This window comes from Ovis canadensis, chromosome 2 (assembly GCF_042477335.2).
Source record: "Ovis canadensis isolate MfBH-ARS-UI-01 breed Bighorn chromosome 2, ARS-UI_OviCan_v2, whole genome shotgun sequence".
In the NCBI taxonomy this organism is placed as follows: Eukaryota; Metazoa; Chordata; class Mammalia; order Artiodactyla; family Bovidae; genus Ovis; species Ovis canadensis.
In genome coordinates this window covers 144,477,666-144,504,926 of record NC_091246.1, presented here as the reverse complement: position 1 = coordinate 144,504,926, position 27,261 = coordinate 144,477,666, and the positions used below count along the sequence as shown (strand labels likewise).

The window sequence follows — 27,261 nt, the reverse complement described above, 5'->3', positions numbered from 1 at the left end:
TCTCAAATACAGTTATAATAAAATCTTTATAAAAGAGAGAATTATCTGAATCTTATGTCTTTGCCTATCTGACAGGGAAAAATTAAAACACAGCAATAGCATGTGAAAGATTTCAGGCAGCTTTCTTTTTGTAATGAGCTATGATCCATCATGCCAAGAGCGTGGTTCATTTGTGTGGATACATTTTCCAGTGACCTCAAAATTGTTATGACTTAAGTGATATGCTCCTGACATCATTTTCCCACTCATGGGTTTGAGGCCCTTCTGCAGCTTGTTCTGTAAAATAGCAAGTTTCCTCTGTACCCCGCCCCCAGAAGTCAGGAATTCTAAAATCCAGGAGTTGAATATCACTAAGACTGCTGCCTCCTGCTGTGGAAAGCAAGTTGCCTTTGAGATGTCTGAAGAGTTGGAAGATATGGGTGAGCCTATCACGTTTAACCCGCAGTGACAGGTGATTGGCAGCATAACAGCTGAGCAACAGCCATTTGGCCAGGAGTTCAAACCCCAACACGAAGAGCCATAGCAGGATCATGGCTTGATTTGCCGTGGCCATGCAGTCTGAATCACCAAGCACAGAGGCGGAGGCAGAGGTGACAGCTGGTAGCCATTCTCGTCAATAAAGTTGTGATGGGTGAGATGTATAAGCAACCACAGGCTGCTAATTTCAGAGACTTTGAGCCAAGTGCTTAGTGTCAAAACCAGCTATGGTCAGTGATGCAAACGTTTTGTGAAGTGTCCCTCGTTGACAGCAAGGCTCTTCCCCCAGACTCTCCTCCTAGTGGGTTAGGAGCAATTGCATCCTGCTGTCCAGAAACAATCCAGTTTGGGGAGAAGGAGGCTTTACCCTTTTTATTTTTTAATTTGGTAAATTTTTAAAAGTGTTTTATTGAGGTATAATTTACATATAGCAAAACTCAGTTTGATAAAATTGGATGATCATGTACAGTCAGGTAACCCCCAGCACGATCAAGAAAAAGACGTTTCCAAAGAGTTCACTCATGCCCTTACTGTCGTCCATCCCTTCTGCACCCCCAGCTTCTGGTGACCACACTGGTTTTCCTGTCCCTGTAATTTTATGTTTTCTAAAATACCATGTAAGTGAAGTCATATAGTATGTAGATATTTGACTCTGACTCCTTTCACTTAGCCTAATGCTTTGGAGATTCATTAGTGTTGCTCCATTTTCAGTAGTTTGTTCTTTTTCATTGCTGAGCAGAATTCTGGTCTGTGGATGTGCCACAATTATGTCCATTTACCAGCTAAAGGACATTTGTTTCCAGTTCCTGTGATGATGAATAAAGCTACTAAAAACATTCAGAGCCTTGTTGTTTTAAGAAAAATTTAGAGCAAAGTAAATAAATTTGTTTTATAAGAAGCCAGGATGATATTGGAGGTAGGAGTTGCTTCCTTCTTGACTAACCAATAGAAATACTTATCTTTATAACATCTTATACTTTTTGCACAGCAATTTACAGTTCATACATTCACACAAAGGACTTCCAATCTCCTTATTCCTATAATATCATAGTCACGCTGAGAAGGAGGTTAGAGATTTTACCTCATTTTACAGATTGTGGCTAAGAAACCTCCCTGCAATTCAGACTGCATAACTCCTGATCTCCTGTCCTTCCCTCAAAATGTATTTTGAACATCCTGTCATTCAGAACACTCTGCTGGATGCTTTTTGGGTGGTCACGTAAACTACATAAAAATACTGAATTTTTTTCTTTCGAAAGATGGAAAGACAGTTGGATGCTCTACATCATATATCATCAGGGAAATAAAATTAAGGCATCAATGAGATACCACTGTTCACCTATTAGAATAGCCAAAATCTGGAACACTAACAGCACCAAATGCTGGTGAGAATGTGGAGCAATACGAACTCTCACTGTTGGTGAGAATGCAAAATGATGCGGTTACTTTGGAAGAGAATGTGGCAATTTCTTATAAAACTAAACATGCTCTTACTATGTAATCCAGTAGTCATTCTCCTTAGTATTTATCCGAAGGAGCTGAAAATTTATGTCCACACAAAAACCTGTACAGGAATGTTTGCTTAAGACAGCTTTATTTGTAATTACCAAGTCTTGGAAGCAAAAAAGTTGTCCTTCTGTAGGTAAATGGATAAACCATGACATGTCCACACAATGGAATAGTCTTCAGTGCTAAAAAGAAGTGAGTTATTAAGCCACTGAAGACGTGAAGCTGGAGAAGGAAACGGCAACCCACTCCAGTATTCTTGCCTGGAGAATTCCATGGACAGAGGAGCCTGGTGGGCTACACCCCATGGAGTCACAAAGAGCCAGACACGACTGAGTGACTAACACTCAAGGACATGAAGGAATCTCAGATGCATTTTACTAAGTGAAAGAAGCCAATCCGAACAGAACACATACTGTGTGATCCCAGCTGTATGACATTCTGGAGGAGGCAACACTACGGAGACAGTAAAAGGATCAATAGTTGTGAAGGGGTGAGGAGCTGTGAGGAAGGACACATAGGCAGAACACAGCGGGTTTTCAGGGCCGGTGACAATACTCTGTGTGGCACCATAATGATGGATACGTGTCATTATAACGTCCAAACTCATAAAATGTATAGCGTCCAGAGCGAGCTGCAATATAAACTATGGGTCTGGGGTAGGTATGATGTGTCAGTGTGGGTTCATCAGTTGTAGCAAATGTACAGCTGATGAGGGATGTTGATAACTGGGGAGGCTGAGTATGTGTGGGGGCAGAGGGTATATGGGACATCTCTGTACCTTCCCCTCATTTTTCTGTGAACCTAAAATTGCTCTAAAAATATAGACTTTTTAACAAGGGAGGGAGACAGTCTCAGATGAAACCTGGCCTACCACAGGCTTGAAAGGAGGACTAAGCCAGGTCCGACTAACACAGTCACAAGGAGTGAATGATCTGTGACGCGTCCCTGCCTCAATCCTTTTTGGAAGCAAGCAGAGCATAAATTATAGGGAGTGAATCCAACCTAAGGCTGCTGGGAGTCAGGAGACAGGATGCCCGAAGGGAAGAGGAATTCCTCAATGATGCTCCAGGACAGGCAGAAAGCTCATCTCCAGGGGAGAGGAAGGCCTCCCTCATTAGCCTCCAAGTTAGAGAAAGTGCTTACCAGACGAGACTTTCTTTGAACTCTGTCAAAGTTTGATTAATTTAGTGAAGAATCCCATGGACGGAGGAGCCTGGTAGGCTGCAGTCCATGGGGTCGCAAAGAGTTGGACACGACTGAGCGACTTCACTTTCACTTTTCACTTTCATGCATTGGAGAAGGGAATGGCAACCCACTCCAGTGTTCTTGCCTGGAGAATCCCAGGGATGGGGAAGCCTGGTGGGCTGCCGTCTGTGGGGTCACACATAGTCGAACACGACTGAAGCGACTTAGCAGCAGCAGCAGCAGCAGTGAAAAATCGGAGTGGAAATGCTCATAGGCCTAAAATTAGTAGATTTGTTTTGTGTGGTAGAGGCGGAGGCCAGGCCTTGTGATACAACTGTAGAAAAAAAAAAAAGTATGTCAATGAGATTCTGCCCTTTAAGAAAAGAATTCAACTTTGGGCTGCTTTTGGTGGCATTTGCTTGTTGGACCTCCCACAAGTTGGCCTCTTTAAATTCTAGTAAAATGGCTACTGACCAGCTCTAACTCCAGCCAGAAACCACATGGGTTTCTCGTTCCACTGGCCAGCAGTAGTGAGGAGGGGAAGCTTGGGTCTCTGCACCTCGTCTGTAAGTACCCTCTGTGCCAGGTCCATGGTGAAGACAGGAAAGCTCACCAGGCGAAGATCACCAGCCAGGAGTCCTACCCAGACAGTGTCCCTGCTGGAAGCAGTACCTGGATCTGTCCTCTAGGTGGATCATCAAACACCAGGCAATGCCAGAGCCACCTCCTGCAGCAGCCGAGCTGTGGGACTCTAAAAGGCCCAGGCACAAGAATAAAATAAAGTGAATTTTTATTTCCATTACTAAGACAGTGGGGGTTAATGGGTTTTAAATGTTTAAATAAATGGGCTACACCCTGTAATATTTAGGAATTCAGACTTCAGGGCAAAACTGCATGAGTTTGAATCCTGACTCTGCCTGCCTCCAGCTGTGTGTGGTTTTCTTGGGAAAACCATTTAAGCTCCCTGTGCCTCAGTCTCCTTAGCTGTAAAATGGAAATGATAGTGGTCTCTACCTTTGAGATTTCCTGTAGGAGTAAAGAGCTTAGGACAATAGGTAGCCATTCCCTTCTCCAGGGGATCTTCCCAACCCAGGGACTGAACCCAGGTCTCCTGCATTGCAGGAGGATTCTTTACCACCTGAACCATCAGGGAAGCCCAAGAATAGCAGAGTGGGTAGCCTATCCCTTCTCCAGGGGATCTTCCAGACCCAGGGATCAAACCCAGGTCTCCCAAGAGAGTGTCCTAACATGGCCTTAACATGTCCTGTGTCTTAACATGGCCATCTTATAAGGATACTGATGATTGGGTTTAAGACCCACCTTAATCCAACAGGACCTTATTTTAAACCAGTTATATACGTTTACACCCTATTTCCAAAGAAGGTTACGTTCTGAGGTGTGGGGTAAACATCTCTTTGTATGCTCAGTCTCTGTGTCAGAATGCAAGCTCCATGAGGACAGGGACTCTGTGTGCCTGCTTAAGTGTGGTCCAAGGCAGCCTGCATTACTTATCACAGAATTCTTATGGGGCTGCCTGCAAGGAATGGAGAGACATGGTGCCACCAGGAGAGCCATGCTTGAGGGAAGAGAGGCATCCAGGAGGAGGGAGAGAGACAGGATAGAGAGAAACGCATCTGAGAAAACAGAAAAGGATAAAGGACCCAAATACTCTAGTATGGTATGTCTAGAAGCATTTTTGGCAGAATTAGAAACAGCCTGAGTCAGGAAGCAATGCAAGACGAGAGCAAACAGCCTCTGGATCACAGGCCAGGGAGGAAGGAGACAGGACAGAGTTAGGGCTGAAACCTCAGGGAGGAGCCTGCTGTGGATAGGAAGGCCCCGCTGGCAGGACAGTTGCTTCTAAAGCCAAGCAGTGTAGTTGGAAAGAACCTGCCTTCTCCAGATACCTGAGGTGGTCTGAGATGTAGGGACATTTTCAACCCATTGTGACCTTGTGGGTCGTGGAGCATGGAAGAAGACCTGGGACAGCCAGCAACATCCCTGCAGCACTTTCTCACCCAAGCCATTAGTGGTCTTGGTAGAGAAGTCTTTAGATGTTTATCACTGTGAAGTAAGCGAGTTCAGTTCAGTTCAGTCGCTCAGTCATGTCCAACTCTTTGTGACCCCATGAACTGCAGCATGCCAGGCCTCCCTGTCCATCACCAACTCCCAGAGTTTACCCAAACCCATGTCCACTGAGTCAGTGATGCCATCCAACCATCTCATCCTCTGTCGTCCCCTTCTCCTCCTGTCCTCAATCTTTCCTAGCATCAGGGTCTTTTCAAATGAGCCAGCTCTTCGCATCAGGCGGCCAAAGTATTGGAGTTTCAGCTTTAGCATCAGTCCTTCCAATGAACACCCAGGACTGATCTCTTTTAGGGCTGATCTCCTTTAGGATGGACTGTTGGATCTCCTTGCAGTAAGTTAACTGTAGTTACTGAGGTAAGCTAACTGGACTATGAAAAACTGCACTGGTGATGTTCCTCCACTAAAGGTAGTGTATAGTCTGCCTTTTCCATGACAGCATAATTGACCATGGACCCACAAAGCTCAGTGAACGGGACTGCAAGACAAAAAGAATAGAGAGAGGCCTGCCCCAGGATAGACATGCGGAGAGACAGAGGAGGCCTCATCCCTCTTTTTCTCCTCAGGTGGTGCCACTGAAAGGTAATGGGGATGCTGTCCATTTGTCACTCCTGGAACCCCCACTTGCTGCACTCATGACCTCGGTCACCCAGCTCCCTATTTGACCAGTGCAATCAATGAGACAGATTACCTAACCTCCCCCATGTTACCAAGCCGGTGGAGAGTCTGGCCAGGAGAGTTGCTAAGTGTCCTGTCCCCTATACTTGTGCCCTTTCACAGCCGCACTGTTAACTCTTCAAAATAAGCTCCAAATCCGTCACCTCAGAGCCTCAAACCATAAGAAAAATGTGGATTTCCCTCGCCATGCTGTGTTCCCCACTTTGGTAATTCATCCAGGTGGAGGGCATAACCTTGAGAAGATGATGTTTTGTTTCATTCCACAGGGTGCCCTTCAGACCAAAGCAGTGATCCACAACCCACCATCACAGGGGGTCCCAGCGGAACTGCGCAGGGTCAGTTCTCCAGTGAGCCTGGTAACCACAAAGGTGAGGTCATTAGAAGTTTGGGATGGGTGTTTCCTTTATTTATGGACGCTCCAGAGAAGATTCCAGAGCTGGAAATGATCACCTGATGTGATCCCTCTGTCTGGCCACTCTTCTGTTTTTTTTTGCTACAGGTGACAGCTGATTAAGTTCAGGGGCAGCCTTGCAGGGGAGCCCCTTATCTCTGGGGCTCAACCCCTCTGCAGCTGCCCGGGTGCCCAGTTACTGTTCACTGGGGAAGATGGGCTCGTGGCAGCTCTCCTTGCCAACTGCCTCCCTTTAGCCCATCCTCTTGGAGCAGACACTGACATGTTTCTATCCTATTTACCTTAAGACCTTTTGAAAGTTTAGCTTCTCAGGACTATCTTTCTATGATCCTGACACTGATACATTGAGCACATTCATAGGGGGAAGGAACACTGTGGACAAGAAGTTAAAACTTCAGTATCTGGTCTAAGCTTTCTATTAATTATCATCATTGTATAATGAAAGAATTGGACTAGATCAGTGGTTTTCAAACATTTAAAAGATATTAGAATCCTCCATTTTTTCAGATTGAAGGTCCCTGAGCTTCTGCTTGAAGAATCAGCTATGATTTTAAAAATATGACCTTTAATACTGATGCTCACATGTATGAAATGTGAGACTGAGTTGCCCTGAATCTCACCATAGAGCTTGGAGGTACAGTGTAATTCCAGGCCCAGCAGTGAGGTCTGAGTGCTTCCAGCTTCTTTGGAATCTGCAACCCAGCCTAGGTTTCAAGGAAATGCACAACTGAAGCCTCACCTCAGGGCAAGGAGGTTAGGGAGAGGGAAAAAAGAGAAGAGGGGGAGCCCCAGGAGCAGCAGTGTTTCTTGAACTTGAGGAGGCTAGGAGGTGAGACAGGGAGACACTTCAATTTCAAAAGAAGGCTGTCTAGATGTTACAGACCTACAGTCTAGATCTGTTCTCCCTAGCAGATGTCAGAAATAGGAGGTCTTCCTGTTGTAATCAACACACGGTATGGTTTGTTTGGCCCGACCAACTTTTTTTTTTTTTTTCTCAAACAGAAAACATTGAACCCAAATGTTTTCAAATTGAATGTGCATCCTCTGGTTCTCCACAAACCTCATTTGTTACCTGAGTGACCCCAAAGGCATTTTTAATTTGCAACACCTGCTTTTTTTTTCCCCTCTTGATGATCAAATGCTCTTTCATTTTATTTCAAAATGTGAAGAATTGCCTCAGTTCTTCTGGGAAATATGAATAGCTCTAGAGTTCAGTCTGACTCTGGAAGGCTTTGACTCCGCCAGAGAAGTCCCTCCCAGTATCTCTTTATTTCATTTAACCAGGATACTTCAGGATGCTTCCCTGGAGACAGGAGACCCATGTCTGGAGGAGCCATGTCACACCTGCACATACCTCAAGTCTGATATTTTGTGAACGTTTCTGCTAGTGAAGTGCATCATTTATTTTTCGCAGCCACGTCACTGGTTTAATTCCTTTAGCCCGATCTGTTCACTTAGAGTCAGTCACCCTATTTCACGCTATTCTTTTTCTCTGTGTTTCCATTTCTCCAGTCTCCTTGTTTAACAAGTAATTTGCCAGAGAGATGCCGAATTATCCCAACTGTCACTGGACATACTTAAAAGTATTTGACAGGGACTTCCCTGGTGGTCCAGTGGCTGAGACTCTGGGCTCCCAAAGCAGGGGGCCCAGGTTCAACCCCTGGTCAGGGAACTAGGGCCAAATAAATATTTTTAAAAGTATTTGACAATTTAGGATTTCTGTTTGAATTCAGTGGTTCTATAACCTTTTTTTATTCATTTAAAAAACTTTAAAAGTTGAGGTATAATTGACCTACAACTTTATATTTGTGTCAGGTGTACAACATTTCTGATTTAAGTTTATCTCTTCAAATCCTTGTCACTGCTCTTCTGACAAAGCTGGCGGACAGAGGAGCAGACTTCGTCTAATCTTTAATAAGAATATTCTGTACCTTTCTATTTGGCTTTTAAACTTCAAATGACTCGGAAATCAATATTTTGATGACTGAAGTGCAAGTGAAGAAGAAGCAGGAATGAGTTTTCCCTTTACTTACATGATCAGAAATTCTGTGCTTTTTTATTGGAAGCCTGGGCAGAATAACTGGGAGCGTTGGCCAAGTGTCAGAGGCGCCACTGCCTCCCCTCTCTCTGGTGATGGACACAGCACCTTCATAAGGAGAGCCCAAACCAAATGCGGTTAATGGTCTTCCTCACTTTGCTTGTGCTTCTTCCTCTCTGGATTGCTATTAAACTGCTATTTCTCATTTTCATACTGAGGATCTCAAAATAGATGCAGACAGCAACAATGTCCGCCTCCTGTGTGGACAAGACCATCTGGGCTTTGGTCAGTGAGTGGTAGCCCTTGGTGCTGCTGAATTGGGCCAGAGGACAAGATTAAAAATGATTTCTGTTGATTTTCCTTCTTAGTAAGGAAATAGATATTTTTGTCCCTAAAGTGGGCTTCTTTTTTTTTTCTTTTCATATCATTTCTCACTTTTATATTGCTTCTCACGGAGAGCTTGGGTCAAACAATGTTTTAAAATCTCCAGGAGGGGGAAGCCTGCCTGGTCCTCTAACCAGACGAGTTCATCAATCAAGAGAAGGCAGGGAAGGGAGGAGAGGGGATCGGTTCCTGAAATTCTAAAAGGCTGCAGCTACTTTTCCTGATTTCTGCTTCCCACTTCTTTTAATATTGTTGTTTCACGGTTTGGTCATAACATGTGTTTGCATGTGAGTGTATGTATATAATAATAAAAATGTAATAATGTTCCATATAAAATTTTCTTTTTATCCTTTTGGTGTTTATAGCAATAGTAATAATAACAGATGGTCTTATCTACCACTGATAGTGAAAAAAATCACATTTCTGCTACACAAGAGATAAATATGCCTAAGGAACCAAATGAATAATATAAAATCAGGGCATACTCTTCACAGAATAGACAAAAACAATTGATTTCCGTATTTCTTTTAATGCACTCCATTTTTATCATCATTATATTTTCCATCATTATAACAGAAACCTTCAATATTTTATGCACCTTCCACACTATGTCACAATTGAAAAATGTGTCGATTATCTTCATTGCTTGTATTTTGGGTTGGCTCTTTCTAGATGATCTAAAATAAGGAGAATAAATAGGTACAGAGTCTCCTTCTGACCCTAATGGATTGGTGGGATTAGTTAACAATGTGTAACTATGGTTCTCAACCCTGGCCACACCTTAAAATTATCTAGGGAGCTTTTTAAAAATGATGCCAACCCCACACCAGACCAGTATCAGAATCGCTGGGAGTTGGGTTCAGGCATATTTAAAATCTTCCTGGGTGATTCTAACGTACAGTCAAGAGTAAGAATTGTTAATCTGGAGCAGTACCTTCCAGACCTCAACATCAATCCTGATTACCTCAAGGGCTTGTTAAAAACACAGATTGCCAGCCTCCACCTGCAGACTTTCTGATTCATTTAGGTCAGGGTGAAGCCCAAGAATTTTATTTTCTACCAAGTTTTTAGGCGATGTCGATGCTTTCTGTGATGTGTTTTCAATTAGCTGTGATAACGTGGGGCCCATATCTTGAGAACCACTGACATGAAACATTGTGTTAGAAAGGAACTTGAAGCCAAATGAAAGTTCAAGAGAAGAAGGCAATGTTTAGTTAGTCACAGCTGCCCTGGTCATAAAAGGAGGAATTGTGCTTGTCACTCTCACTCTTGAGAAACTCGCCAGTGAGCTGTCCTCAAATCACAGTACAGAACTGAGTTCCTCCTGAAATGAATCCCTAGTTGTAGCAATCCTACCCACATTGTCTCAGATGGTAGAGAATCTGCCTGCTGTGCACAGACTTATATTTAGTCCCTGGGTTGGGAAGATCCCCTGGAGAAGGGAATGGATACCCACTCCAGTATTCTTGCCTGGAGAATCCCATGGACAGAGGAGCCTGGCAGGCTACAGTACATAGGGTTGCAAAGGGTCAGACATGGCTGAGTGACTAACACTTTCACTTACTTACACACATTGTGGAGGTATTCCTTGACCACCATCCTCATCCACAGGCAGCTCTGCCCAACCCAGCCAGGACTGGAAGCTGGACTCCTAAGACTGTCCAGCACCACACCACTCCAGCTCATGTGTTCTGCTGCTTGCCGACTTCCTCACCTTGGGGCCTCCAACCTGTCTACTCTTTATATCTATTGTCATAGACAGGTGGCTTGTTTTCCTACAAGATGAGTTATTTTATCCAGCTTGCCAGCTGGGACTGAGGACAAAGCAAGGCCTGTCATCACGGAACAAGTCCGTTTTGATGATGCGTCCTAGACAAAGGTTGCAGAAAGTCAGGGTCAGCGTGAGGACAGGCAGCAAGGTGCTGCAGAGAGAATAGATGGCTACTGAAATCAGACCCTGCCTACCTCAGTCTCTAAGCACTTGTGTGTTTTCTCTTAGTTCTGAGGGGCTCTGGCGATCATAAAAGCAGCCCACAAGCAGAACCCAGCAATGGCCATGCAGAGACTTCAAGCACCTCTCCTGTCACTGAGAAAAATTGGTGAGTCTTAGCTGTAAGATTTTATTCCAACAGACAATGAAACAAAAGTATTTCTTACACTGTGTTATTTTGGTGAGTTGGAGAGAGTGGAGCCAGAAAGTGTTGCCCGCCAGATTCCTCCAAGTCGTTACTCTGTGGGCAAAAGTCTTTGATCTACACGGCAATCTGGTTACAACCTTCTTATGGGTTCTCCTCATAGTGAAACCTGTATTTGGCCTCAGCAGGTTAAAACAGTGGTTCTCATCTGGGGGCAGTTTTGCCCCCTCCCACTCTCCTTCTGAGGACATGTTTGGTTGTCACAACTCTTCACAGGGGGTTTGTGTAAAGGACGTCTGGTGGATCGAGGCCAGGGACGCTGCTCCCCAGTCTACAGTGCACAAGACAGCTCCCACCCCACCAAAGAACTGACCAGCCTGAAAGGACAAAAACTGGGGGCTTAAGCTAATGCAAAAAGGGTATATCATTTTCATTAAAAGTTTACTCCAGGATTTTGAGGAAATAAGCAGGCCATTAGAAAATTCATTGCATCTTTTTTTGGGAAAAGAGGTGGTCTTAATTTGTAACTTCTAAAAATAATTCTTAATTTTTGAGACATCTTATTAATATTTTGAAACTTGACAAATTAAATCCTCACTACTTCTCTGCCGCTGCTGCTGCTGCTGCTGCTAAGTCGCTTCAGTCGTGTCCAACTCTGTGCGACTCCATAGACAGCAACCCACCAGGCTCCCCCGTCCCTGGGATTCTCCAGGCAAGAACACTGGAGTGGGTTGCCATTTCCTTCTCCAATGCATGAAAGTGAAAAGTGAAAGTGAAGTCGCTCCGTCATGTCCGACTCTTAGCGACCCCATGGACTGCAGCCTACCAGGCTCCTCCATCCATGGATTTTTCAGGCAAGAGTACTGGAGTGGGGCGCCATTGCTTGAGCTGCTCAAATTGCTTGAGCTGCTTTTAAAGTAGTCTGTAGTTGTCTCTCAGTAACCACAGGGAATGGTTCCAGGAGCCCCCACAGATACCAAACTTCGCTGTTGCTCAAGCCCTTTACATATAGAATGTTGTGATACAGTTTGCCCTCCACATCCATAAGTTTCACAACCACAAATTCAGCCAAACTTGGATTTGCACAAAACCCGTAGAAATGGAGGGCAGATTGTACTTAATAGTCAGAATAGCTCATGTAAGGGTACTTGATGAAATATTATAGGCCTAGTATCTCATATTAGAGATACTTTCATATTTTGAACAGAGTTCAAAATTTCTTTCAGCAGAAAGACCACTGAACTTGGCAGGTAGAAGACTTGGGTTCTGATCCTAAAGCTAGCATTTTCCAGCCCTTTGATCTTGGGCAAGGCAATGAATATAGTTTGGGAAATGGCTCCGGCCCCAGCCTGACTCCCATCAACCTCCACTGATGACCAGCTTTACTCAGAATATCAGGGCTGTGCTGTGAGCAATGTCCGCTTCTCTTCCCTCCACCTTAGAACTGCCCCTTCTGTTCAGCTGTCCATTCTTCCTTCGCTCACCCGGGCTCACCTCTGTGATGTTCCTGCTCTCCAGGTCCTGCCGCCATCAGGCAGACGAGCCCTGGCTTTCACATCTTTCTCCCTCTGCTGCCTCTTCCCCATTTGCTGATTCCTCTCCCCATCTAACAAAAGTCTTCCCTTGGCCCTGTCCCTCTCTCTTCTTACTTTTACACCTCAGACTTCCTCAGACTGACGTCCAGCTCGGTTGCCTCATTCCTTCACCAACCCCTCCCTCTCCAAACCCGAAATCATCCATGCCCTCACCATATCCCTCAAACAGTCCTTGGGAAGCTTAGCTCCCAGTTAAGAGAGCCTTGTATTCATCAGGTTGTGCAACACGGTGCCATGGACCATGCTTTCCACGAGTCGCACTCGTCCTCGGTTTCTACAGCACCGCAGTCTTCAGCTTCTTTCTCCCAGATGTCCTCTGTCTTCATCCTGCTCCTCTTCCACCCACCTTGAAATACAGGCAGTTCTCCAAGTCCTTGACTCTCTTCTTTCTTCACTTCTCCCTGGGCAATAACCTCTCTCACTAGTGTATTCTGGTACCAACTCTCAGCTGAGAGAGCATGATTCTCAGGTCTCTGTTCTGAGCTCCACCCTACTACACCCACCTCCTGCTGCCCGTAGACTCCTGATCTACACACCAGAGCCTCAACAGAAAAGCCCACCAAAGGACCTCCACCAGCTCACCAGACCTCGCCACTTCCATGAGTGCTACACACAATCTCCTGTGACCTGGTCTTCAAACCTGGTGCTCCTTTTTGATCCCCATGTCTCACTTAACCCTACCTCCAATCACTTATTTAGCATCCTTCCCTGGCCCAGACCTACCATTATCTGTCTCTCTCTACTCTCTCCTCTTTACAGATCAGCTTTCATTTCTAACACTTGATCAATTGTCTTAAAGCATATTCTGACTTCTCAAAGAACTTTAGTGGCTTCCTGTTTCAGACCAAAAGAGGTTCAGACTCCTCAGTCTGCTTTTGCGAGCCTCTCTCTATCTCACTGCAGTTTGTCCCCTAGACTCAGCTCCTGCATGACCCTATATGCACCCTCTGGCTTCCTGGAGTCAGACTTCATGTTGTTCCTACCAGTGCATCTACTTCTGTGCTCTTTGCCCCCTCCTTTCAGTTCAGCTCTTACCTATTTCATCAAGATACAACATCATATCTGTCTTCTCTACAGAGTCCTTGATTTCTTTAACACTCCTTGAACCATCATGGACCATTTATGACTGTACTACTCAAAGGGCTGGTTCATATGAAAATGAGGTTGTGTCCTAATGTACATCAAGCTACTGCTTTCTTCAAGGAAGTCTTGCTCCCCTTCCCCCATATATAGTCTCAGCCAAATGAAACAAGATACTTGGTAACTAATTGAACTGATTTGTATTCCGACACAAACTCTTTATGACGTTGTGAGTGGTAACATTGACAGGCTGGGTCCTTGCACCACTTTGGTATATTACTCTCTGTGGCTTTCCATGTTTTGTCTGGTGTTGTGGTTGACCATGTGCCAGCAGTTCAGCTTCTCAAGGGCAAGGGCCAAATGTTCCTTCTTCCTGTTTCTAGTACATGCGATGGGTCTCAATAAATTTGTCAGGCTGACTTCCAAGACCACTCTTCAGAACTCATATTTTTATGAAAGGAATGTTCTCCCTCCTCAATCTTTAAGTGGTGGTGGCAATAACAGGATTCAGAATAATTCGTCAGATAGTGTTTCAGGTCATCTGTGCCCTAGGGAAGGTGGGAGCCCATTTTTCTCTCTGTGTTTGATATTCACCTCAATGCCCTGTGGTACAACCCAGGGGTTGAAAGGAAGGATGTCTTGAGAGGATCAGGCAAGGCATAGTGAGAAGAGAGCTGGGTCATGCCAGGGGTGACGCTCCCAGCAGCAAGTTCAAGGACCCTTCAGGGTAACAGGTCCAAAGACAGAAGTTCCAGTGCTGGGCTGGCCACTCAGATATGTGGACACAGACTCCTTCCATTACTTTGCCCCGCTATCCCAACACATCAGCACTTAGAAGCACAAGGTAGCTGAAGCAGCATGCTAAGGATCCCTTGTTCACATGGCATTGTCCAAAGAAGGAAGGAAGAGATGGATGGAGAAGGGCTATCCTCAGGAGTCTCTCCCTGTTGGTCATGAGGGAAACCTTTCCCAGAAGTCCCGAGGACACTCCTTTCACATCTTATCAGATGGAATTTGCAGAGGTGGCTCTGCAGGAAAGAGGAGTCCGGCAAGGGAAGCTGGAAAGGTGAGCATTTTCAGCTTCTGCAGAAGAAAGTAAGCAAAGAATAAAGGGGTTAGAGAAGCAACCCATAAAGTGTTCTAGAAGAATCCTAAAGAGGTAGTGATGGAGCAGATAGGTACAGGGAATGATGGAGGGAAGGCAAAATCAGAAGGAAGAGTTTATAAGGAAGACCCAGACATGACAACGAAACACTGTGAGACTGTGATGACAAGGACACATTGAGGACATTGTTCTGATTCATCCAACATTTATGGCAGCGGCGAGTCTTCCTCACAGTTATCTCACAGAATGCACACACCAGTCTTCTGGATGATGTTCCCTATGAGTCAGCTAAACACGGGGACGGCTACTCAGTCAGCTCCCAAATGCTGGACTGGAAACCACTACTGGGTTGGAGGCATCAGATTTACCTGCTCCTGCCCCAGTTGGCTAGCATGGGGTTCACTCACTGTCACAGAGGATAAATGGCAGGTCTAGGGTTTGAGTCTGGATTTTCTGTCTCTAACAATAATCGTAACAACTAATATTTGATATTCATTAACAACTTCCTAGGCACTGTGTTAAGGATTTCACATGAATGATTCTTTTTAATCCTCATAATAATCCTGTGCGAGAGGTGCATATTATATAATTTCTGACATTTAGAGAGTACAAGGGACTTGCTGTTGGTGTTACCTAGTCAGTAAAGTGACAGAGTCAAGATTTGAACATAGCTCTAACTCCAGAGCCCATGTTTTTAGCCAGTACATTCTGCTGCCTCTCCCAGCTCCAAATGCCTAGCCCAGGGTTTGTTTGTTTGTTTGTTTGTTTTTTTCCTATATTCTCTATAACTGTCATTGCAACAAATCTTGAATCACAACCAGCTAAGGAGTAAATTCTGATGGGGAACAAACTCTCAGCCTGTGATTGGTGGAGAAAATTCCAGCTCTGACCCTTGGGAGAAAGCTTCTGGCCTCATGGGAAAGGTGTTCCCATGGGTACGCGGTGGGGCGGGGCTCACTTGGCTGGGGAGAAAGAAACCTCATGTTGCAAGTCCAAGTCAGTGGTTGGCCCAGTGCATCTCTGTTCCTCTTCCTGTGTAAGCCTGTAACTGTATACAGTGAATGACAGAATGGAAGTAGTCTTTTATGCCTTGGGGCTTTTTTCCATGATGGTAATCCTCCATTTTAATGCTGATAAGTACAATAGTGAGGATTATGCCCCTTAATTTAATTTGGCCTGCGTATGGCAAGGCTCTCACAAGGCTTTTATTTGACATTCTTTAGCACAGCTAGCCTGTTGTTGTGTAAAAAGAAGCCCCTATGAGGGAGGCAGCAGATTGATCATGCTGGTGCAGATGTTTTTACCCAGCAGCTTGTAACACACCCCCAGAGAAGCTGCTTCGTTGTGGGCCACTTCAGGTTCAAGAGAGACTGAAACTTCATGACTCAGACAGCTCGAGGGGAGCTGGCACTTTGCAAGAGGGGAAAATGGGCACATGTTTCTCCCGTTTGTCATCCGTACAGCCCGGGGCTTGAGGCCAATTGGGCTGACCTCAGAATTGATGAGCCAGGGCAACAGCCTTCCCATCAGGGCTGACTGTGGGCCAGATTTTTCTGTGGGCTGTGAAGTACAGATTGCCACATATCTTGACAGACTGTGTGGGGGGTCATTGTAGAAATATGTGGCAATGCTAAGAAGACTCAACAAAACAAAACTTTTCTTTCCATGTCAGTATCCAGAGGAGGTCTCCTTTCCCACCTTTCCTCTCCCACCCTTCAATGCCCATGCTATTTTCCTTCCACTTTCATTTCACTAATGCCAGGGGCTAGCGCACATTTCATGCCCCTGTGGCCAAATTAGTGCACTAACATATTAAGAGACACCCCCACCTCCCCATGACACCAGGGGGGAAACATCAGCAGGTGTGAGAGGAGCTAGGGGTGGTGGCCTTCTTTCATGACATGCTTATGATGCTGTGTGTCACCTTCTTCCAGCAGAAAATCAAGTGACAGACCTGGGATTGAATCTTAGTTTAGCTACAGTAGGTCCCCTGCATACAAACGAGTTCCATTCTGAGAGCACATTCATAAGTCAGATTTGTTCATTAAGCCAAACATGGTTTGACAGGGAGGGCTTCCCTGGTGGATCAGCGGTAAAGAATCTGTGTGCCAGTGCAGGGGATACAGGTGTGATCCCTGGGATGGAAAGATCCCCTGGAGTAGGAAATGGCAACCCACTTCAGTATTCTTGCCAGGAAAACTCCAAGGACAGAGGAGCCTGGCGGGCTGCAATCCATGGGGTCACAAAGAGCTGGACACAACTGAGCATACACACACATGCCCCACTAACAAATCAGGTAGATAGGTCTGTTCTATAGTAGGACAGACCTATAGTACTTTTCATGCACTCTGATCAAGTGGGACTTATCCCAGGGATGCAAGGATTCTTCAACATACACTGTCAATCAGTATGATAAACCACATTCAGTTCAGTTCAGCTGCTCAGTTGTGTCCGACTCTCTGTGACCCCATGGACTGCAGCACACCAGGCCTCCCTGTCCATCACCAACTCCCGTAGTTTACTCAAACTCATGTCCATTGAGCTGGTGATACCATCCAGCTGTCTCATCCTCTGAAATCCCCTTCCGCTATACCATATTAACAAATTGAAAAGTAAAAACCACATAATTATCTCAACAGATGCAGAAAAAGCTTTTGACAAAATCCAACACCCATTTATGAACAACAACCAAAAAAAAAGGCCTCTCCAGAAACTGGGCTTAGAGGGAAACCAGTCCTGGATGTTCACTGGAAGGACTGATATTGAAGCTGAAACTCCAGTACTTTGGCCACCTGATGCACAGAGCTGACTCATTTGAAAAGACCCTGATGCTGGGAAAGACTGAGGGAGGAGGAGAAGGGGACGACAGAAGATGAAATGGTTGGATGGCATCACTGACTCAATGGACATGAGTTTGGGTGAACTCCGGGAGTTGGTGATGGACAGGGAGGCCTGGCGTGTTGTGGTTCATGGGGTCGCAAAGAATCAGACATGACTGAGCAACTGAACTGACTGACTGACTACCTCAACATAATACAGACCGTATACGGCAAACCTATAGCTAACATCATACTCAATGGTGAAAAGCTGAAAGCATTTTCTCTAAGATAGGAACTAGACAAGGATGTCCACTCTTGCCACTTCTATTCATAGTTTTAGACATGTTAGACTGAACATAGTTTTAGAAATCTTAGTCACAGCTATTAGAGTAGAAAAAGAAATAAAAGAATCCAAATTGGAAAAGAAGTAAAACTGTTACTGTTTGCAGAGGACATGATACTATACATATAATGATGCTACCAGAAAACCACTAGAGCTCCTCTATATATTTGGTAAAAAACGCAGGATACAAAATTGATACACAGAAATCTTTTGTATTTCTATACACTAACAATGAAAGATCAGAAAGAGAGGTTAAGGAAACAATCCCATTTAACATCACATTAAAAAGAATAAAATACCTTGGAATAAACCTACCTAAAAAGGCAAAGGACCTGTACTCAGAAAACTATGATACTGATGACAGAAATCAAAGATAAAACAAGCAGATGGAGAGACTTATCATGTTCTTGGACAGAAGGAATCAACATTGTCAAAATGACTATACCATCTAAAACGATCTACCGTTCAGTGTAATACGTATCAAATTACCAATGGCATTTTTCATAGAACTAAACAAAAATTTTTACAACTTGTATGGAAGAACAAAAGACTCCAAATAATCAAAGCAATCTTGATCACTACAAAGCTACAGTAATTGAGACAGTATGGTACTGGCACAAAAACAGAAATATGGATCAATAGAACAGGCTAGAAAGCCCAGAGATAAACCCACATAGCTATGCCCACCCAGTGCACAACAGAGGGGACAAAACAAAAGAAAACACAATCTTTTCAAGAAGTGATGCTGGGAAAACTGAACAGCTACACGTAAAAGAGTGAAATCAGAATACTCCCTAACATCATACACAAAAATAAACTCAAAATGGAGTAAAGTCCTAAATGTAAGGCTGGATACTATGACAAAACTCTTTTAGGAAAATCTAAACAGAACACTCATGGACATAAATTGCAGCAAGATATTCTTCAATCTACTGCCTAGAGTAACGAAAATAAAAACAAAAATAAACAAATGGGACCTAATTAAACTTAAAAGCTTTTGTACAGCTAAAAAAACCATAATAAAACAAAAAGACAGCCCTCGGAATGGGAGAAAATATTTGCAAACAAAGCAACTGACAAGGGATTAATCTCCAAAATATACAAACGGCTCATGCAGCTCAATATCAAAAAAACAAACAATCCAATCAAAAAATGGGCCAAAGATCTCAATAGACATTTCTCCAAAGAAGATATACAAACGGCCAAAAACACAGAAAAAGATGCTCAACATCACTAATTATTAGAGAAATTAAAATCAAAACTACAAGATATGACCTCACACCAGTCAGAATGGCCATAATCAAAAAAATCTACAAGCCGTAAGTTCTGGAGAGGATGTGGCAAAAAGGAAACCACCTAAACTGTTGGTGGACATATAAATTGGCACAGCCACTATGGAGAACAGAAGAGAGGTTCCTTTAAAAACCAAAAAGAGCTACCATATGATCCAGCAGCTCTGCTCCTGGGCATATATCTGGAGAAAACCGTAATTCAAAGGGATGCATTCAGCCTGACATTCACTGCAGCACTATTTATAATAGCCAGGCCATGGAAGCATCCTAAATGTCCATCAACACAGAAATGGATGAAGAAAATGTAGTACATATATGCAACGGAATATTACTCAGCCAAAAAGGAATGAAATGAGACATGGCTGGACCTAGAGATTGTCATACAGAAGTAAGTCAAAAAGAGAAAGACAAATAATTGTATGATATCACTTCTATATGGAATCTGGAAAAATGGTATGTATAGATGACCTTATTTGCAAAGCATAAACAAAGAGTCACAGATGTAGAAAACAAACTTATCATTAGCAAGGGGGAAGAGAGTGGGATAAATTGGGATTGACATACATACACTACTGTATATAAAATAGATAATATGTAACTGATGAGAACCTACTATATATCACAGGGAACTCTACTCAGTGCTCTTTGGTGCCCTAGATGGGAAGGGACTCTAAGAAAAAGTGGATATCTGTGTACGTATAACTAACTCACTTTGCTGTACAGCAGAAACTAACACAACATTGTAAAGCCACAATACTCCAATATCAATTAATAAAAAAATTAAAAATAAGTTATCTGAGATTAGATCTATACAAGATGAGATGTAATCTGTACAGTTCTAGACATAATAAATGCCTGATAAAAGATGATGGCAAGCTGTTGTTGATGGTGGTGATAGAAGTGGTAGCAATAATGGTAGTAATAGTAGTATGTAAAAGGTTCCTGCAAAGCTACCGTTATATGAAGAGTTAAGACCTCTGGTTTAGCTCTAGAGCTATGTCTAAAATAAGCACTGAGGATTCCAGTACTTTAGAACAATGCTCACTCTCAGCTTTAAACTGAGAGCCAAATTTTCTTTTCTGCGTCCTGGCTCTTACCTCAGGAATAAATCGGAGGTTGATTTTGGACCCAAGACTCACCCTTGTCAATATAGCTAGGTTTCATTGGCAACACCCTCAAATGATAACTTTCAAAGTTTCCTTGATTGTTAGAGCCTTCTTAGAGTTTCTAGATGTTTAAAATTGTAACTGATCACATGTATTTTGAAAACCTTTTTGAAGCCAGAAACCTTATCAGCAGCTGAAAGGATCTTCAACAAAAAGTCTGTTTTGAATTATATTTTTCCCTGTGGATTTGCTTATGGCTGTACATAAATATTTATCTGAACTGTTTCAGCAAACCTTAAATCATCAGTGATCCTTATGCAAAGAACTCTTTTAGAAGGACCGTGGATGTCCAGGATGTCAGTAATCAGAGTTCTGTTTATAGGACCAGATTCTCAGGGCCAAAAACCTTTGAAAAGATTTGGAATTGTTTGATGGTTTTCAAAATCTTTTGTTTTCCTCTTTCTGTGTAGTTTTTCATGCTGTTTCTTCTGAATAGAATTCCCTTGCCAGTTCTTTCTTTACCTGATGGTGTTTAACCATCCGTCAAGGTCTCACCCATGAGGCATCTCATGGTGCAGTGCTTTGAAGCAGCCTAGAGCCAGGAGAAGAGTAGCCTAGGTGGCAGAATAGAGCGGGCCCTGGCCCAGAGGCAGGATGTGCGGGAGTGTGTGGGGGTGGGTTCTGGGGAGAGACGTCCAGTGGGGTAAGGACTGAGTATGGGCAGGAGTGCTGTGATGCAGGGAGAGCTACGAGAGGGAATCAGGCAGGTGGGAAGTGGATACGGGAGACCTTAAAAGCTGAGTGGCGTTGTGGACATTACTCCGCAAGCTAAAAGACACACACCCACAGTCAGCGGACAGAAGATGGTCTGCAGACATAGTTTCTTTAACCTGAACAATATCTTTGAAATTCTCAGTGTTTCCAATGTATAAAAATAGAAATATTTCATATCACAGCTCAGAATTCTGGTGGCTCCTGAAAGCCGGAGTATCAAGCAGCAATCATTTAGAACTGAGTAGAGGCTGTTTTCCACTGATAGTAACTCACAGTCCTGCTTAGTTCATGGCCTGGCACCACCAGCATCTGAGTCTGATTCTTGCCCACATGTGTTAGGGGCTCTGTGAAGGTAGAGGAAACAACTTCGGCTACAGATTCTGGAGACAGATTGTTTTCTCCTCTCACCTGGGTCTGTGTCCAAGTAGCTCAGTGAGAAGTTAAACACTTGTCACTTGGGCAAGTTAAAGAAATTTCAGATAATGGTACCTATCTCATATGGCTAATTGTGAGACTGAGCCATAGGAAAGTTTTAAAAGACTACCTAGCATGTAGTAAGTACACAGAAATGTTAGCCATTATGACTACGTTCTACATGAGACAATAAACTCCAGCACTGAAACTGCCATTTATTTCTGTGTGACTCACTGAATCTAGAATCTAAAATCTTCACCTATTATAGGCGTAAAGTAAAATGAAGGGATGCATGGACGAATGAATATACGCTCCTTGAATTTTCATTTCTGTTACATCTAAAGCTAACTTTTTCATTACTTTTACTTAAGAAATGCTTCCTATTTATCTTGAGTTTAGCTTGAACACAAAAATTAATTTTTGATAAGATAGGAAGCTGACTTTCTCAAAAGTCAACAGTGCTAACAATATAAATGAAGGGAGATGCTGTTAACACTATGTAATTATTCTATAGTGGATATACTTTCCTAGCTCAAAAATAAGCCCTGAGTTTGGCAAGATGCTTAATTATGTGTTTTCTTTAGAAGCTTAGTTATTGGCAGGTAGCCATCTACGGTTGATATCTTAAAGATATCAGTTGCCAGGAACCAGCATGTAGTAAACTTAAGCAGAAATGATGTTAGAATGCATGTCTGACTTGGGTTCTCCGACCACCTCCACCCCTATGTGAGATCCACACTTCAAGGCAATGTTTTTGTGTCTGGTACCTCAGACAAAGACAAGAGCGTGTCCAGAAACAATTTGGACAGTTTGGCATGAGAGCTAGTTTCCGATATGTCCAACACATCTTACAGACAGATGAGGTTACTCTACCACCCCAGCAACGTCTTTAATGTGCTCACCCGTGGGCAGACTTAATCTGTCCCTAAACATATTTGCCATCAGCAAATGATAAGAACATTAGCAAACAACGTCTTGAGTTCAGCAAAGTTGACCTGCAGTGTTAGATTCACTTTCTATCTGGAAAACTTGCACATTTACAGAGAGCTTGGGTCCAGCAACAGCTGGAGAAACATCATCTAAAACTGAATGATATTTTCAAAAGTCTAAAAAGCTGCTTTCTAACTTTATACTGTAAATGTCAAGCAGTTCTCTTCTTTTTTATAAAAAGCCTTTTTTTTTTAGTATGATAATGCCTGTACTTTTTCTAAAGAAATCTCAACCTCTATCTGTCTCCCTTTCCTTCTTTCTCTCTCCAACTCTCTTTCTTTGTCTCTCTTGCTATAGAATTAATACCTCTAACATTCTGATTTCTAACCTAAAGGACACCTTCAGGACAATTTTCAGTAATGACAAAATCTGACAAATTCTTCTGACCATTTTGCCATCCCTTATTCTCTTCCTGCATTACTCATTCCATGAGTTTAGGAAATTCTAGAAATTCAGCACATTTCTGGTGTCAACTTTTGCTTGTATCCTCATCAAGACCTTTGCTCAATTAAAGCTCAGAATGAGTTTTTGACAAAAAGTATGTTTGCATAGCGGGCTTCCGTGATAGCTTGGTTGGTAAAGAATTCATTTGCAATGCAGGAGACCCCAGTTCAATTCCAGGGTTGGGAAGATCTGCTGGAGAAGGGATAGGCTATCCACCCCAGTATTCTTGGGCTTCCCTTGTGGCTCAGCTGGTAAAGAATCTGCATGCAATGTCCTGGGTTTGATCCCTGGGTTGGGAAAATCTCCTGGAGAAGGGAAAGCCCACCCACTCCAGTGTTCTGGCCTGGAGAATTGGGGTCACAAAGAGTCGGACACAACTGAGCACCTTTCATTTCATTTTCACCTTTGCATATGGAGGCTATTTTGAAAGAAAAGAAACTTGAGAAAAGAAAACTTGCTCAAGCTGAAAATATTGTAGGAAACAATATTTGTGTAAAAATGAATTCTATGTGAAAGCAATTCTTTATGAACAGTTAAAAAAACTGAGACTATAATCCTCCAGGTTGAAAGAAGATTAACTTTGCATGTGTCCACAGCCTTTTAAACCTTATTTCATTTTACCCTCTGGATTAGAAGGAAAAAATATTAGTGTTTCAGCTCCAAGTGTATTTTGTGAATTAAACAGCAGCTTGCTCCTACCTGTAGGACACAAATATGTAAGCATATTTCCCATTAGCATTGCCATGGTTACTTTAAATTCAGAAGGAACCCTAACAAGTATTTGCCACAGAAGCTGTTGACAGTGGCAATGCTGCACTCTCTGTATGCATCTTAGTAACTTCTCAGACTTGTCTCCTTAATGAGTAGACATAACAGGAGGAGAGCTGAATTTTTTCTTTACATCTGAATGGTGTAGGTCAGGGCGACAGAGAAATAGAGTTCTGGTGAAACAAAGCTCCAGCAACTGCTGTGATTGGGAAATTAGATAATAAACAGCCCCTGATACTGAGATTCTAATGGCTTAAGATCAACACAGTCTGGAGAGGCAGGCAGGAGTGGCCTTCCACACTCTGGCCCAGACCCTCCCTGGAGAGCTCTTTGTGTCAACAAGAACAGCTAGAGCTCCTGGCCGGCTCCCAGCACTCAGAATGGGGCTATCATTTTTGTTTGCTTTGCAAATATCTTAATGGGAAGTGGTTCAACACCACCTATGGGTTAATCTGAGAGGTTCTGCTTGGCAGCTGTTAGCTCTGAGAACCACATGGCCATTCTCCGATGGAGGGAGTCGGGCTGACTGTTAACTGCCCAGTGCCAGGTTGAGGCATCTTCTTTGCTTATTGGATTTACTGACTGGCAGGAAGCACCTTGTTGTCTTTTATTTTTAGTTTCTTCCTCCTGTGAGGGTAAGAATGCTATTCTCAGATTCAACTGTGCTTTTCCCTCTAGGGCAAAATGGTTGTTTGGATTAGTTTCACTAGCAGGTAATATGTTTCTTTCACCCAAACTTATTCTCAAAGAACCTGAAATATAATAATAAAAGTGGTGTGGTGGTGATGGAGATGCCAGTACTGTTGCAGGAAGAAGGATCTTGTATGTGAGTCTTGGCGGGAGGGCTACACGGCCCTGCCTTCACCTGGGATCTCGAGAGCTGAATAGACTGAATTTCTTCAGAATCCCTGCTCTACTGTTCTCTCAGTTCTCTTCTCTGCCTAAATTCGGGTTTCACTTGTCTCAACCCATGGGAATGCTTCCTTCGGTGACTTGGCCAACTCATGCCTTTCTGGATCTGTGTCAGCTGACATTGGCACAAATGAGTCCTTTATGCTTCCTCCCTGGATTTTAGGCAGGGTTAGATGCTTTTCACAATGCAGTTTAGGGAAGTTTCTACACTAATGACAGAACTGTAGGCAATTATTGCCCCATTTGTAAAAATGCAAAAAGCTTAGATGACTCTGCAAATCCTGGTACTAATGTCCAGCTGCCCACAGGAACAGTGCAGCCTTGCTTCTAAGACCTTTTCCTTTCCTGAAGGTTTCCACACCTATTTGTAGGGTTGCCTAGTGGTTGAGAGCAGGGACCCTGGAGTCGACTAGACTTGCTACTACTAAGGGTAAGATCTTGATGAACTTACTTATTTTCTCAGAGTCTCTGTCTCCTTATCTTTAAATGGAATGTAAAAATTGACATGATTGCCTCACAAGGTCATGAAAGTTAAATGAGACAACTTACACAAATCACACGGCATCTCATCTGATGCCGCAACACTCATAAGTAGTAGTAATAAGGAGAGTTATTGTTTTTTTGGAGGAATTCATCTTTCTTTATGTACTCCTTAGTGTTATACGTTCCTCTCTGAAGTCCTTGTTTTGAAGTCTGTTACTCCCAACCCATTAAAATTAAGCCAAATTGAGGACAACTTCACTATCAAAGTAAGTAATGATAAAAGAATATAATGTATTGGATAAAGTAAGAATTCATGAAGCCACATTGATAGAAGGAAGGAGGAAATGAAGGAACAAAGGAGGCAGAGGAAGGAAGAGAGGTAGGGGAGGAAGAAACAGAGCAGTCAAATGTGAAACACGTGTGAAAAGAATGCTGCAGGCAGAAAATCACCATTGGCAGCTATCAAAATAGTCATTGTTTCAGGCAGGACTCTTCCATAGGTGCTAAAACTAATAGGCGAAAGCTTAAGGGGTAACTGTTTTAGAAGAAATCTTCATAAGATGTTTATTAGTTTCAAAAGAACAGTGGGAGAAACCTGGCAGACACCACCTTAACCAAGTGATGAAAGTTAGTATCACCAATAATCAGACAGTTGACAGCACGTGCCTCCTGATAGGATGCACAAAAATAACATCACTTCAGTGGATTTCCAGCAAAATATGCATAACTTGAATTTAATCATGAAGAAACAGCAGACAAACCAAACAAAAGGACTTCTTCCAAAATGACTGACCCGTGGGCTTCAAAATCAAATGCAAGTATGACTGAGGAAGTGTTCCAGGTGAAAGGAGATTTAAGGAACATGACAACTGGATACAATGTACGATCCAAAGTTTCCTTTTTCTATGGAAGACATCATTGAGACAACTGGCAAAATCTGAATTTAATCTATACATTGGGTAATAGCACTGTAGTAATATTAATTTCCTGACTTTGAGCGTTGCGCTACAGTCATACAGGAGAGTACCCTTGCTTTTAAGAAACACACACTGAAGTATTTAGGGGTAAAGGAGTATCAGGTACAACTGACTCTTAGATGATTTGGAAAAAAACATTACGTATGTTTATGTGTGTATTATCATTATACACGTACCAAAAGAAAGTCAGAGACACAAAGAGAGGATAAAGCAAATGTGCACATTCTAATATCTGGAGAATCTGCTGAGGAATAAACAGAATTCCAAACACTATTCTTGTGTCTTTTTTCTAAATGTGAAGTTGAGTTAAGTTAAAATGTTAAAAAAAAAAAAAAGACAGTACTACATCCATCTTCTAGACAGGGCAGTCCATCAGCCACTTTCTCTTTAGAAACTGATCCCTCTCCATCCACACCTACATCAGCTGTCCACATCAGCGTGGCACTGCTAGGTATCTGTCCTTGAGCACCGCTGTGACCTCACTGGCTAGTCAGCACCCACCACACACAATCTTGTTTGGACTTTTTCATCTCATTTTTCAACACTCCCTAACTAGTGTTTCTTATGCCCCCTCCTTCATCTGTCTGTGGGTCCCCTGACTTCATGCCATGCTCATTCTGCTCTGCATTTCAGTGCTTCTTGCTTTTCTTTCCGCAAACTGAGCACTGCTTTCAGAACTAAGGGAGGAAAACGAGATTAAATATTATCTTTGAGGGCTGCACTGGTGACAAGAGCATCATCCAACGAATGCGGCTGTTAGACCTGTTTCTCCCTCCAACTCACTTGAACATGTTATATCAGCCCCTGGGCCTCAGTTTCCCCACTTACAATGTGAAAAAAAGTGTAGTGAATGGTCTCTGAAGTTTGCTTTGCCTCTACAAGTCTTTAAAGTGCTAAGCCTGTAACTTAACCCGGAAGTTACCTATGACCCCACCCAAAGAAGAGAGGAAGGTTCCAGAATGAAAGCCATTCCAGATACTTGTCACTGTCATTCTCTATCCTGTGGAGCCTGAAGTGTCCATGTTCAGGGACTTGTCTTGCAGAACTGCAATAAGTATAACACGTTACTGAGTGTGTGTTTTATTTCTAAATTCTAACCATATAGGCATCTCAATTTAACCCTTTTAAAACCCTGTTATCTTATATTTTTATTTTATTCTGCCAGAAAGGACAAGTTAATCTTTTTGCCCTAGTTTTGACAAGACTTTTTATTTATGTTTTGCTGATGAAGAAGCTGAGGTGCTGATTTGCCCAAG

General features: G+C 43.1%; 1 protein-coding gene across 1 annotated transcript in view; it reads left to right on the top strand.

Annotated features, from left to right (window-relative positions):
• The window catches only part of MYO3B (myosin IIIB), a 275,064-nt gene that overhangs the window by 143,870 nt on the left and 103,933 nt on the right, over positions 1–27,261 (top strand). The window contains exons 22-23 of the mRNA XM_069575180.1: positions 6,201–6,302; positions 10,768–10,867. Of these exons, the coding sequence (XP_069431281.1) occupies positions 6,201–6,302; positions 10,768–10,867 (202 nt within the window). The remainder of the gene's footprint in view (positions 1–6,200; positions 6,303–10,767; positions 10,868–27,261) is intronic.